The sequence below is a fragment of the Mobula hypostoma genome, chromosome 27 (assembly GCF_963921235.1).
Source record: "Mobula hypostoma chromosome 27, sMobHyp1.1, whole genome shotgun sequence".
Lineage (NCBI taxonomy): Eukaryota > Metazoa > Chordata > Chondrichthyes > Myliobatiformes > Myliobatidae > Mobula > Mobula hypostoma.
The window spans coordinates 32,877,396-32,892,389 of NC_086123.1; the positions used below are offsets into that span (position 1 = coordinate 32,877,396).

The 14,994-nt window shown below is 45.4% G+C and overlaps 1 protein-coding gene across 1 annotated transcript in view; it reads left to right on the plus strand.

Moving 5' to 3' along the window:
* Positions 1 to 6,063: 6,063 nt before the first annotated feature.
* LOC134338385 (rab5 GDP/GTP exchange factor-like) overlaps positions 6,064 to 14,994 on the plus strand; it is a 74,740-nt gene continuing 65,809 nt past the window's right edge. Inside the window, exon 1 of the mRNA XM_063034178.1 lies at positions 6,064 to 6,245. Within this exon, the coding sequence (XP_062890248.1) occupies positions 6,232 to 6,245 (14 nt within the window). The 5' untranslated portion in view covers positions 6,064 to 6,231. The remainder of the gene's footprint in view (positions 6,246 to 14,994) is intronic.

Consider the following 14,994-nt stretch of genomic DNA (forward strand, 5'->3'; position numbering starts at 1 on the left):
AATTCATTGAAACTGAGATGACTTTTAAACATGTTCTTTAGATTCATGCTGGAAGGTATTACAAACTTGTTCTGTCCTAAAATTAATACTCAAAATGCAATTGGCAACTGCACATAACATTTCTGTTCGATTTACCAGATTCATTGGTTCGGAATGTGTTGAAATGCCACAGAATATCTCCACTTTGTTAAATAAAAGCAGAAAATGCTGTAAATACTCATTTGGTCAGGTAGGATCTAGGGGGATTTCACTCTGCTTGAGAGAACAAAGGATAGAAATCACTATACTTTGTGACTTCCAGTGTTCTGGCAAAAAGCTGAACCTCAATTTTAAAATGGCTTTTATAGAGCCTCTTCACTTCTCTTCCTGAATGTCCCAATGTAGGAGGTTCACAAGAATGATTCTGGGAACAAAATGGTCATCACGTGAGGAATGTTTGATGGTTCTGGGCCTGTACTCACTGGAATTCAGAAGAATGAGTGGGGATCTCATTGAAACCTGTCAAAGGCTGAAAGGCCTCGATAGAGTGAATGTGGAGAGGATGTTTCCTAAGTTGGGGGAAGTCTAGGCCCAGAGGGCACAGCTTCAGAATGGAGGGGTGTCCATTATAACTAGAGATGAGGAGGAATCTATTTAGCTAGAGAGTGGTAAATCTGTGGAATTCATTGCCATAGGCAGCTGTGGAAGCCAAGTCATTGGGTACAAGAAGGCAGAGGTCGATAGGTTCTTGATTAATCAGGGCATGAAAGGATACGGGGGGAAGACAGGAGAGGGAAATGGATCAGCCATGATGAAATGCGGAGCAGACTTGATGGGCCAAATGGCCTAATTCTGCTCCTATATCTTATGGTCTAAAGTACCTTTCAGTTAATGACAAACAGCAGGATTTCTGCAGATGCTGGAAATTCAAGCAACACACATCAAAGTTGCTGGTGAACGCAGCAGGCCAGGCAGCATCTATAGGAAGAGGTGCAGTCGACGTTTCAGGCTGAGACTCTTTGTCAGGACTAACTGAAGGAAGAGTGAGTAAGGGATTTGAAAGTTGGAGGGGGAGATCCAAAATGATAGGAGAAGACAGGAGGGAGAGGGATGGAGCCAAGAGCTGGACAGGTGATAGGCAAAAGGGGATACGAGAGGATCATGGGACAGGAGGCCTGGGAAGAAAGACAAGGGGGGGGACCCAGAGGATGGGCAAGGGGTATATTCAGAGGGACAAAGGGAGAAAAAGGAGAGTGAGAGAAAGAATGTGTGCATAAAAATAAGTAACAGATGGGGTACGAGGGGGAGGTGGGGCCTTAACGGAAGTTAGAGAAGTCGATATTCATGCCATTAGGTTGGAGGCTACCCAGACGGAATATAAGGTGTTGTTCCTCCAACCTGAGTGTGGCTTCATCTTTACAGTACAGGAGGCCGTGGATAGACATGTCAGAATGGAAATAGGATGTGGAATTAAAATGTGTGGCCACTGGGAGATCCTGCTTTCTCTGGCGGACAGAGCGTAGATGTTCAGCAAAGCGGTCTCCCAGTCTGCGTCGGGTCTCGCCAATATATAAAAGGCCACATCGGGAGCACCGGATGCAGTATATCACCCCAGTCGACTCACAGGTGAAGTGTTGCCTCACCTGGAAGGACTGTTTGGGGCCCTGAATGGTGGTACGGGAGGAAGTGTAAGGGCATGTGTAGCACTTGTTCCGCTTACACGGATAAGTGCCAGGAGGGAGATCAGTGGGGAGGGATGGGGGGGACGAATGGACAAGGGAGTTGCGTAGGGAGCGATCCCTGCGGAATGCAGAGAGAGGGGGGGAGGGAAAGATGTGCTTAGTGGTGGGATCCCGTTGGAGGTGGCGGAAGTTACGGAGAATAATATGTTGGACCCGGAGGCTGGTGGGGTGGTAGGTGAGGACCAGGGGAACCCTATTCCTAGTGGAGTGGTGGGAGGATGGAGTGAGAGCAGATGTACGTGAAATTGGGGAGATGTGTTTGAGAGCAGAGTTGATAGTGGAGGAAGGAAAGCCCTTTTCTTTAAAAAAGAAAGACATCTCCCTCGTCCCAGAATGAAAAGCCTCATCCTGAGAGCAGATGCGGTGGAGACGGAGGAATTGCGAGAAGGGGATGGCGTTTTTGCAAGAGACAGGGTGAGAAGAGGAATAGTCCAGATAGCTGTGAGAGTCAGTAGGCTTATAGTAGACATCAGTGGATAAGCTGTCTCCAGAGATAGAGACAGGAAGATCTAGAAAGGGGAGGGAGGTGTCGGAAATGGACAGTTAATGACTTATTTTTGAAATGTAGTCGCAAAGACTGGCCCTCAGGATGAAGGATGACACTTCATCCCGAGAGCCTGGGGGTTGTGCAGCAGCTGAAAAGTCCTACGTGAAAAGACTCTTCCACAGGGTGGGGTACCAAGTACCTAGCAGCTCGTTGGGGGAGGGACTGGAGGCTTGTCGGGTGGTTCACTCCTTTGGCTATTTTCACAGGGCCTCTGCGTGCTTCTGTTGTATGACCATGAGGTTCTCCGAATTCCCCTTCTCCTCTTCCAATGGTCGTTGCCCATGGAGTGCTGGAAGCCAGCAGGGATGTAGTATTTCTACAAGAGGGTCATGAGCACATCCTTGAATGTTCTTTCTCTGACCACCGGTAATCTTCTCCCATGTCAGAGCTCAGAAGGGAGTATTTTGGGAGTCAGCTGTCAGATACGATTAATGTAGCCTGTCCAACAGAGCTACTTGAATGTGGGTGGAGCCTCAGTGCTTGGCCTGGTGAGGGATGTTGGCTCACTCACCCTGTCGTGCGTTTGGAATACTTTGTGAAGGCACTGTCGGTCGTACCTCTCCAGTGCCTTGAGGTGCTTGCTGTAATGCAGATCCCAGATGTGTATAGGAGGGCAGGGATCACTGCTGTCCAATAGATCACAAATTGTCTCGGGCACAAAAGTTTGATCTTCATCACTCTTTCCCTCAATAGACCAAAGTCTCTATGGGTGCATTGGTGAATTCAGCTATTCACGTTTGGCTTTGGCAAGAGGTGACTCCTGAAACATGAGATGTTCCACACTTTCAAGGCTCTCGCATTGAACCTTTACTTCTGAAGGGCGCTATGGCGCAATGGGGGCAAGTTGGTCAAGGACCCTCATTCGGCATTTGCTTCAATAAATGAGAGAATTAAGTCTTGGATTTGGCCTTTGCCTGCAATCAAATGTAAAATGTTGTCTGTATACTGAATCTTGACCTCTGAGGTAAGGGTGTGGAAAAACTTGTCTTGCTTACTGGTCATACAGATAACTTTATTGCACAGTGCATTGAGATGGTACAAGGTAAACCAGTAACAATGAGGAATAAAGTGTAACAGCTACTGACAAAGTACAGTGCAGACAATAGACAATAGGTGCAGGAGTAGGCCATTTGGCCCTTCGAGCCAGCACCACCATTCACTGTGATCATGGCTGATCATCCACAATCTGTACCCCGTTCCTACCTTCTCCCCATATCCCTTGACTCCACTATCTTTAAGAACTCTATCTAACTCTTTCTTGAAAGCAATAGACAATAAGGTGGGAGATCATAATGAGGAATATTTTGAGGTCAAGAGTCCATCCTTTTGTACTAGGGAACCATTCAATAGTCTTATAACAGCAAGGTAGAGGATAGCCTTGAGCTCGGTGGTACGTGCTTTCAGGCTTTTGTGTCTTCTGCCGGATGGGAGAGGGGAGAGGAGAGAATGTCTGGGATGGGAGAGGTTTTTCATTGTACTGTCTGTATTATTGAAGCAGCAAGAAGTTTAGGCAGGGGCCAGGGAGAGGGGAAGTTGGTTTCTGTGATGTTTTGACCTGTGTCCACAACCATCTGCAGTTTCTTGTGGACATGCAAAGACAAGTTGCATCCAATTAGGATGCTTTCTATAAAGCATTGATAAAAAATGATGAGGGTCGAAGGGGATATGTCACATTACTTCAGCGTCCTGAGCAAGCAGAGGCAACGGTAAGCCTACTTGGTCGCGACTACCATGTGTTTGGACCAGGACCAGCTACCGGCGATGTTCACTCCTTGGAACCTGACGCCCTCAGTCCTCTCCACATCAGCACTGTTGATGTAGACAGGAGCATGTGCACTGTCCACCTTTCTGAAATCAATGACCGGCTCTTCTGTTTTGCTGACATTGAGGGAATGTTTGTGGCCATGACAACATATGATTAAGCTCTTTATCTCTTTCCTGTGATCTAACTCATCATTATTTGGCAGGGGTCCCCAACCTTTTTTGCACTGTGGACCGGTTTAATATTGACAATATTCTTGCGGACTGGCCAACCCGGGGTGGGGGGGGGGGGTAGGGTTGCCAACGGACAAGAGTAGCAGTCAAATACGTAGTGTTTACTCCGAGGAAAAAACTACCATGACCATAAAACCTTGTGCGGGCACCTGTGTGCATGTGTGTACGTGCCGATTTTTTTCTACAAATCGTTTTTGGTGATTCTGTTCGAGCGGGGAGGAGGGTTGTTAATCACGACCGGAATATAGGTGATAAGTGGCTAATACACTCAATTTCGTCTCTAAAATGGTTTATCTAACGAATTTAATATTAAACACAGCGCATATTTTCCTCGCATGAATATAGTGAAAAGTCAATTATCAGGGGAGGACAGGGGAGCTTGAAGTAAGTGTTGAACGAACTTCCAGTAGAAGTGGTAGAGGCAGGTTCCATATTATCATTTAAAGAAAAATTGGATAGATATATGGACAGGAAAGGAATGGAGGGGTATGGGCTGAGTGCAGGTCGGCGGGACTAGGTGAGAGTCAGCGTTCAGCACAGACTAGAAGGGCAGAGATGGCCTGTTTCCGTGCTGTAATTGTTATATGGTTATATAAGTACGTCAATAGCATCATAACATTTTAAGTAACGTTTGGATATTAAACACACAGCGCATATTTTCCCCGTATGAACATATAAAATAATTGCAACACACCAATATCGCTGAATCAGTGGGAGCCCTGGGCTTGTTTCTCTGCAACAAGACAGTGCCATCGAGGAGTGATGGGAGACAGTGATACTCGAAGGGGGTTCCTTATGTCCAATCTATTCCACAATTTAGTTTTCGTCGCATTCATTGCAGAGATATATTGGAAATGGAAGCAACGTTTTCAGTGCTTTCGTGGCTGTCTCAGGATATTTAGCCTTGACCTTGATCCAGAATGCCGGCAGAGATGTTATGTCAAACATACTTTTCAGCCCGTGGTCATTTGCAAGCTGGAGGAGTTATCATCTCCTTCCTACGCTGACATGGATGACGTGCGCGTAATGACCTCGCGTGCGTTCAAGCTCAACAGTGAGCGTGACAGGGAATGAGGAAAGGTGCAGCTGACTCCTATCGCCAAATCATATCGTTTCCTCGCGGCCCGGTAGCGCATGCTTTGCGGCCCGGTGGTTGGGGACCGCTGTTATTTGGGATTATGGCTCATTGTGGTGGTATCCTCTGCAAGTTTATAGATGGGGCTGATAAAGTCTTGAGGGGATTCTCAGATTCCTGTAAATAATGGTTAAGGTTGAGTCTGTGTATTCTGGATTGAGAGTGGCTGCAGCGTGTTTGAGCGGCTGCTCTTTGGAGTGAGATAAGGCTTAAAAGCTCATAAAACCCACAAACGGATGTCTCCTGACTTTTTCACACCTTTTGGTTTCGACAAAAGGCGGTTGCAGATGGAGGGTAGACAGGACATTCCTTTCTTAATTAAAGCATAAAAGTTGGTGGATATTCTTACCTTTTGTAATTAAGTTTTGGCTCCAACAAACCAGGTAGTGCATTTCTTTCTTAATTAAAGTGGCTGGAGTGTCTATGAAACTGATTGTCCTTTTGTATCAATAATCCACTTACCTGACTAGAATAACTATTTTGTTTTAGGTGATTAAGTGGTCTTTGTCTCAGACAGTCACTGTTGCTGAACATGTGACTGTGGGGGTTAGCTAGAAATTGTTTTCTGCATACGTGACAAAGATGGTATAAAAACTCGGTATCTCTGTGCCTCGACAGAGAGACTTCCGTGGCTGACTCTGTAGGAGTGCGGAAGGAGGGTTCTCTCTCGTAGCTTGCTGCTAATAAAGGTGGAAAAGAATCAACTGTGGTACTTGTTTTGTTACAGCAGGTTGATCACCGTTGACAATTTGGCGAGCCAGCCAGGAGTCCAAACGAGTGATCCCCGTGAGACGGCATCAGCGATTAATCTGTGTGGCGACAACCTGAGACGGATGGGCCCCAAAAGGTAAGATTCACCTTGATCTCTCTCACTAGACAGTCACACGGAAAATCCATACGTCTCACGGGCGACGTCCGCAGAACCTAATTAAGGATCACCCGAGTGCTACAGTAAGAATGAGGTTTGACTCCTCTGCTAAGCAAAAAGATTTGGGTTCGAGTCCCAGTTTAAGGCCACATCTTGAGTATCTACACCCTGCCTTAGACTGGTTGTTAAGAGGGGAAATCCCCCACGCGAAGGTCAGGAACCTGAAGTAGGTGAGAGAAAAAGAGTGGCCGATTAGTGTTTGAGAGACGAATATATAAAATCGTATGGAACGATGGGTCAGACTTTAGATAAATCGGGAAATAACACACTGTTATTTAAATTATGTAAAGATTATCCAGAAAAAGAAAACAACTATCGTAGATTATCAGGATGCTTAAATAAGAAATTGGGTAACGATATTTGGCCTTTGCGGGGAACTTGGGATGTTGATAAATACCTTAAAGCCAAAGAGGTGATTTTGAAATGCAACACCAGGCAGAAATGGGAAGTCTTAATGTCTAATTGGAGAAAAACGGCCGAAAAATTAACCAATAGATCTGAACAAACTAGTTGGGACACAACGCGTGTTGGAGGGGGATTAGTGTATGTCATACCGAAGGGAATCTGAAGTCTTGGGAGACATTGAAGGGTCAATGGGAGGATTATGATAATCAAGGGCAGAAGAATTATAGGCAAGGTAGTAAGGACAAAACTAATAAGAAAAAAAAGGATAAAAGGAAGGTTAAGGCCGGCAAAGGTAAAACTGAGGTACCTCTTGACCGGTCTAGACTGCCCATGCTGATTGATGATAACTAGACCGAGCAGGAGGAGGACTGGAGAGAACAACCCATGGCTCCCATCTACCCCTCCCTTCCACCACCACCACCATCTCTGTATAATGCAAGTACGACCAACAACCGACCTACGAAAGATGCAAACATTTACATGGATTCCCGCTATGCTTTTGGGGTAGCCCACGACTTCGGACAATTGTGTGCTCAAAGGGGGTTCCTGACCTCCTCTGGTGGACCGATTCAGAATGCTACCTAAGTAAAGAACCTTCTCCAGGCTATCCTGCTCCCTGAAAAATTGGCAATTATAAAATGCTCTGGGCTCCTCTTTGGGCCATGAGTTTCTGAGTGCTCTCTCTGTAGGGGTTCGGCAGGAACCATAGCTGCAAAGAACCATAACTACCTCACCCGTGGGCTGACAGCACTGGGAAACAGCACTATGAAAGGATTGGAGGCTATCAACCAGGAGATGGCAGAACTACAACTCCATGCACAGCAGGCTCAATATGTGGTGGATTACCAGTTAGCACAACAGGGAGGAGTATGTGTGATTGTGGGAGACAAGTGTGTTGTTACCCATGTTAGGGATGAGTCCTATAATGTAACTCCAGGAGCAACTAGACAGTTTTAGACGAGGACCCACTGGAGCGGATGGGTGGTTCGTTACTAGGAGGATCTTTACTAGGAGGTTCGTTACTAGGATGGCTCATTACTAGGAGGATCTTGGACATCTTATTTGTTGCAAGGAGCAATAATACTGATAGTAATAATCATAGCATGCTGCGTATTGCTGACTCGCTTTAACGCCTGCTGTAAGGCCTCTATGAACAAGCTCTCTGATCCATTCTCAGCACTTCTTTAGTTTATCATCAAAAGGAGGGAATGATGAAGTCTTAAGGGGATTCTCAGATTCCTGTAAATAATGGTTAAGGTTGAGTCTGTGTATTCTGGTTTGAGAATGGCTGCAGCATGTTTGAGCAGCTGCTCTTTGGAGTGAGATAAGGTTTAAAAGCTCACAAAACCCACAAACGGATGTCTCCTGACTTTTTCACACCTTTTGGTTTCGACAAAGGGCGGTTGCAGATGGAGGGTAGACAGGACATTCCTTTCTTAATTAAAGCATAAAAGTTGGTGGATGTTCTTTTGTATCAATAATCCACTCACTTGACTGAAATATCTATTTTGTTTGAGGTGATTAAGTGGTCTTTGTCTTGGACTATCACAGTTGATGAACATGTGACTGTGGGGGTTAGCTCGAAATTGTTTTCTGCATACGTGACAAAGATGGTATAAAAACTCGGTATCTCTGTGCTTTGACAGAGAGATTTCCGTGGCTGACTCTGTAGGAGTGCGGAAGGAAGGTTCTCTCTCGTAGCTTGCTGCTGATAAAGGTGGAAAAGAGTCAACTGTGGTACTTGTTTCATTACATCGGGTTGATCACCGTTGACAGGGCTAGAGTAGAATTTGGCCACGTAGTCACAAGTGTACAGGGTGGGGAGTAGGGGTCCAAGCAGCCTTGTGGAGTACAATATTGAGAATAATCATGAATGCAGTCTTTTGGTCAGGAAGCTGAGGATTCAATTGCAGTGGGAGGTGTTGACTACTTGGGCTTGGAGTTTGCTTGGAATTATAGCACTGAAGGCCAAGATGCAGTCAACGAACAATAGTCAATAGTCCAATGTAAGTGTCTTCACTGTTCAGATGCTCCAGGGATGAATGTGGAACCAGGGAAATCACAACTGCAATTGACCTGTTTCAAAGGTAGGTGAACTGCAGGGGTCAAGTTGTCAGAGAGGCTAATGGTGCAGCCTTTTTTTGTCACCAGTCTTCACTATGATGAGCTCTGTTGTCAACTTGTTGGTTGGAATCATAGCTTAAATGGCATAACAAATCTGAGGTGGAGTCCCATTTCAGCGTGCATCCTAATTAGAGAAGAGTGAAGACAAGTCTCTCCTGTCTGACCGTGTCAAAGACTTTAGCAAGTTTTAGACAGGCCATGTGCTGCTCCTTTCATTTCACTTGGAGCTGTTAAACGATGAAGATCACATCCACTGTGCTGACTGTTGTCATGCGGGATGTTCAGCGGCAAGTCTATATGCAGTGGTCTGCTCCTCACTCCAGGGTTCATTGTACTGTTGGCTAATATTTGATTGTTAAATACATTGGGGGTCCATCACCCAGGACCTGCCCTCTTCTCATTGCTATCATCAGGGAGGAGGTACAGGAGCTTGAAGAAACACACTCAGAGTTGTAGGAACAACATCTTCCCCTCCGCCATCAGATTTCCAAATCGGCAATGAGCATTTCATCATGATGTGTCAGGCTGTATGACATGGGCGATCACGGTCTTTCCACGATTGTTCTTGGCAAGTTTTTCTACAGAAGTGGTTTGCCATCGCCCTCTTCTGGCAGTGTCTTTACAGAACGGGTGACCCCAGCCGTTATCAATACTCCTCAGTGTATTTCTTATTGTAACTTGTCGTTTTTTAAAAAGAATTGCACAGTTACTGCTGCTGCAAGACAACAATTTCGTAACATACTGAATGTCAGTGATATTAAACCTGATTCCGATTCACTGTTTTCAGTTCTGTTTTGGAGCTTCACTATTGTGCTGGAAGATTTCATAAAGACAAACTGTGTTCTGTCTTTTCCAGACAAACACAGCTCAAAAATAATGATGAGACACCCATAATCCTAGAACATCCTTTGTTCCATTGTGTTGAGTGTTTTAGGGGTTATACTTGGCATGACATCCAAAACTTTGACAGACTTCTATAGATGTATAGTGGAGAGTATATTGACTGGCTGCATCATGGCCTGGTATGGAAACACCAATGCCTTTAAGAGGAAAATCCTACAAGAGGAAGTGGATTCAGCTCAGTACATTACAGGTAAAACCCTCCTAACCATTGAGCACATTACATGAAATATTGTCATAGGAAAGCAACATCATTCATCAAAGATCCTCAACACCCAGGCCATGCTCTCTACCTGCTGCTGCCGTCAGGTAGAAAGTACAAGGGTCTCAGGACTCTCACCACCAGGTTCAAGAACAGTTTCTACTCCTCAACCATCAGGATCTTGAATAAAAAGAAATAACTACACTCGCAAACACGAGGAAATCTGCAGATGCTGGAATTTCAAGCAACACACATAAAAGTTGCTGGTGAATGCAGCAGGCCAGGCAGCATCTCTAGGAAGAGGTACAGTCGACGTTTCGGGCCGAGACCCTTTGTCAGGTCTACGAAGGGTCTCGGCCCGAAACGTCGACTGTACCTCTTCCTAGAGATGCTGCCTGGCCTGCTGCATTTACAAATAACTACACTCACTTGCCCATCCATTGAGATGTTCCCACAGCACCAATGATCTCACTTAGGGCATTCAACAGCAGGGAGTTAGATTCACGGCAGTTTCTCTGAGTTGAAGAGCGACCAGTCAGCAAGAGGCTACCTTTCAGTCAGGTCCGTGTTCAAGATTTAAAAACAGAGCTTCGCATCGCTTTTCGCTGAGTTGGGCAATCCACAGCAGGGAATGCCTTAGAGAGCTACCTTTTAATCAGGGTGGTGATCGAGAGGCAGAGTCTGTGGCGATTCACGAAAAAGAGCTTTGACCAGTGACCGATCGGCGTTTGAGACTGATCAGCGAGGGCGAGTTAAAGGAAGGCAGTTGTCACAGCAGCCGGCGTCTGAGTGGACAGGTTCAGAGGGGTCATCTCGAGGTTTTAGCTCTTCCAGACTTCAGTTAGAGAAAACAAAGGAAAGAAAAGCTCAGGGTTAAGTTTTTCTCCCCCCTTCCCTTCTTTATATCTCCTCAGCTACATCAGTAGAGATGCCAGGCAGAATAGTGGAATGCTCCTCTTGTGGGAAGGCGGCGAGACCTCCAGTGTCCCTGATGACCACGACTGCGAGAAGTGCATCCAGCTGCAGCTTCTAACAATCCGAATTAAGGAGTTGGAGCTGGAACTGGATGAACTCCGAATCATTCGGGAGACTGAGGAGGAGATATACTTTATTGTCGTCAAACAATTGGTACTAGAATGTACAATCATCACAGCGATATTTGATTCTGTGCTTCCCACTCCCTGGATTACAAATATTAAATATTAAAAATACTAAAAATAGTAAAAATTAGTAAATATTAAAAATATAAATTATAAATCATAAATAGAAAATAGAAAAATGGAAAGTAAGGTAGTGCAAAAAACCCGAGAGGCAGGTCTGGATATTTGGAGGATACGGCCCAGATCCGGGTCAGGGTCCGTTCAGCAGTCTTATCACAGTTGGAAAGAAGCTGTTCCCAAATCTGGCCATACGACTCTTCAAGCTCCTGAGCCTTCTCCCGGAGGGAAGAGGGACGAAAAGTGTGTTGGCTGGGTGGGTCGTGTCCTTGATTATCCTGGCAGCACTGCTCCAACAGCGTATGGCGTAAAGTGAGTCCACAGATGGAAGATTGGTTTGTGTGATGTGCTGCACCGTGTTCACGATCTTCTGCAGCTTCTTTCAGTCTTGGACAGGACAACTTCCATACCAGGTTGTGATGCACCCTAGAAGAATGCTTTCTACGGTGCATCTATAAAAATTAGTGAGAGTTTTAGGGGACAGGCCAAATTTCTTTAGTTTTCTCTGGAAGGAAAGGTGCTGTTGGGCCTTCTTGGCAGTGAACTCTGCTTGGTTGGACCAAGTCAGGTCATTTGTGATATTGACCCCGAGGAACTTAAAGCTTTTGACCTGTTCCACTTGCGCACCACCGATGTAAATTGGGTCGTGCGGTCCGCTACTCCATCTGAAGTCAACAACCAATTCTTTCGTCTTGCTGATGTTGAGGGATAGGTTATTGTCTTCACACCATGCTACCAGGTTCTTAATTTCCTCTCTGTACTCAAACTCATCATTACCCGAGATACAGCCTACAGGTAGGACATATAGAGAGATAGTTACTCCCAAGGTGCAGGACACAGGAAACTGGATGACAGTCAGGAAGGGGAATGAGATTAAGGATCCAGTGCAGAGTACCCCTGTGGCCATCCCCCTCAACAACAGGTATATCACTTTGGAAACTGTTGGGTGGGGGGTTTGACCTAACAGCAGAAAGACACAGTGGTCAGGTCTCTGGCACTGAGTCTGCCTCTGTGACTCAGAGGGGAAGGGAGGAGAAGAGGCACACTGTGGTGATAGAGGATTCATTAGTTAGGGGAACAGACAGGACGTTCTGTGGGTGAGAATGAGATTCCTGGTTGATATGTTGCCTCCCCCCCCCCCCCACCCCTGCAGGTGCCAGGGTCCGGGATATCTCAGTATTCTTAAGTGGGAGGGTGAACAGCCAGGGGTCGTGGTCTATGAAGGTACCAATGGCATGGGGAGGATGTGGGACGAGGTTCTGCATAGGGAGTTCAGGGAGTTAAGTGCTAAGTTATAGAGTAAGACCTCCAGGGTTGTGATCTCAGGATTGCTACCCGTGCCACGTGCTAGTGAGGCCAGAACTAGGAAGATTATACAGTTTAATACATGCTAAGGAGTTGGTGTAGGAGGGAGGACATATGATTTTTGGATCATTGGGCCCTCTTCCAGGGAAGGTGAGACCTGTACAGAAAGGACAGTTTTCAACTGAACTGGAGGGGGGACTAATATCCTAGTGGGAAGGTTTGTTAATGCTGCACGGTGGAGTTTAGACTAGAGTTGCAGGGGAATGGGAACCAGAATGTCAGAACAGTTAGTGGAGAGGTTGTGGCGGCAGATGTTGGTAAGAACTCAGATAAAGCTAAGAATTGAAAGGTTGAGCATGGTGCGACCATTGTCCTGAGCTGCGTAAATTTCAATGCAATAAGTATCTTAGGAAAGGCAGATTAGAGTGCTGAAAATGAGGTAGCTGGTTTGCAAACAGTCAAGAGAGGCTGTTGATAGGGCAAAATTGCAGTCAACAGGATGAGTTGCAACATAAAAGGTGGACAAAATCGAAAAGGGTGAACGTAGGACTGAAAGTGTTGTATTTGAAAGCGCGCAGTATACAGAATAAGGTAGATGAATTTGCAGCACAGTTACAGAATAGCAGGTATGATGTTGTAGGCATCACTGAATCATGGCTGAAAGAAGATTGTAGCGGGGAGCTTCAGGTTCGAGGATACACATTGTATCGAAAGAACAGGCAGGAAGGCAGAGGGGCGGCATTACTCTGTTGGTAAAAAATGAAATCAAATCATGAGAAAGAGGTGACATAGGGTTGGAAGTTGTTGAATAATTGTGAACTGCAAGGGTAAAAAGACCTTGCTGTGAGTTTTTTTTTTACAGACCCCCAAACATAGTAAGGGTGTGGTCTACAAATTGCAGTGGGAGATAGAAAATGCATGCCAAAAGACCAATGCTACAATAGTCATGGGGGATTTTGATATTCAGCTATATTGGGAAAATCAGGTTGGTGATGGATTCTAGGAGGGGGAATTTCTAGAGTGCCTATGAGATGGCTTTTTTAGAGCAGCTCATGGTTGAGCCCACTAGGGAATCAGCTATTCCGGATTGGGTGTTGTGCAATGAACCAGAATTGATTAGAGACCTTAAGGTGAAAGAACCCTTTGGGGCAAACGACCATAGTATCATTGAATCACCCTTAAAATTGAGAAGGAGAAGTTAAGTCAGATGCATCAGTATCACAGTGGAGTAAAGGGAATTACAGAGGCATGAGAGAGGAGTTGGCCTGAATTGACTGGAAAAGAACACTGGCAGGGATGACGGCAGAGCAGCAATGGCTGGAATTTCTGGAAGCAATTCAGAAGGCACAGGATATATACATCCCAAAGAGGAAGAAGTATTCTAAAGGAAAGGTGACACAACCGTGGCTAGCAAGAGAAGTCAAAGACAGCATAAAAGGCAAAGAGAGGGCATGTAGTAGAGCAAAAATTGGGCTTGGGAAGCTTTTAAAAACCAACAGAAGGCAACTAAAAAAAATCATTAAGAAGGTAAAGATGGAACATGAAAGTAATCTAGCCAATGATATTAAAGAGGATACCAAAAGTTCCTTCGGATACATAAAGTGTAAAAGAGAGATGAGAGTGGATATTGGACTGCTGGAAAATGATGCTAGGGAGGTAGTAATGGGGTCAAGGAAATAGCGGACAAACTGAATAAGTATTTTGCATCAGTATTCACTGTGGAAGACACTAACAGTATGGTGGAAGTTCCAGGTGTCAGGGGACATGTAGTGTTTGAAGTTAACTAGAAAGAAGTTACTTGGAAAAACTGTAAGGTCTGAAGATAGATAAGCCACCTGAACTAAATGGTGCATACCCCAGAGAACTGAATGTCATGAATGAAAAGATTGTGGAGGCATTAATAACAATATTTCAAGAATTACTAGATTCTGCAATAGTTCTGGAAGACTGGAAAATTGCAAATGTCACACCACTCATCAAGAAGGGAGAGAGGCAGAAGAAAGGAAGCTATAGGCCAGTTAGTCTGAGCTCGGTGGTTGGGAAGATGTTAAGGATGAGATCTCAGGGATCTTGGAGGCACATGATAAAATAGGTTGTAGTCCTCAAGGGAGAATCTTCCCTGATAAATCTGTTGGAATTCTTTGAAGAAATAACGAGCAGGATAGACTAAAGAGAATCACTTGATGCTGTGTACTTGGATTTTCAGAAGGCCGTTGACAAGGCGCCATACATGAGGCTGCTTTACAAGCTACGAGCCCATGGTATTACAGGAAAGATCCTAGCATGGATAAAGCAGTGGCTGATTGGCAGGAGGCAAAGAGTGGGAATAAAGGGAGCCTTTTCTGGTTGGCTGCCAGTGACTAGTGGTGTTCCACAGGGGTCGGTGTTGGGAATGATACTTTTAATGTTATATGTCAATGATTTGAATGATGGAATTGACAGCTTTGCTGCAAAGTTTGCAGATGATATGAAGATAGGTGGAGGGGCAGGGTAGTCTTGAGGGAGTAGAGAGGCT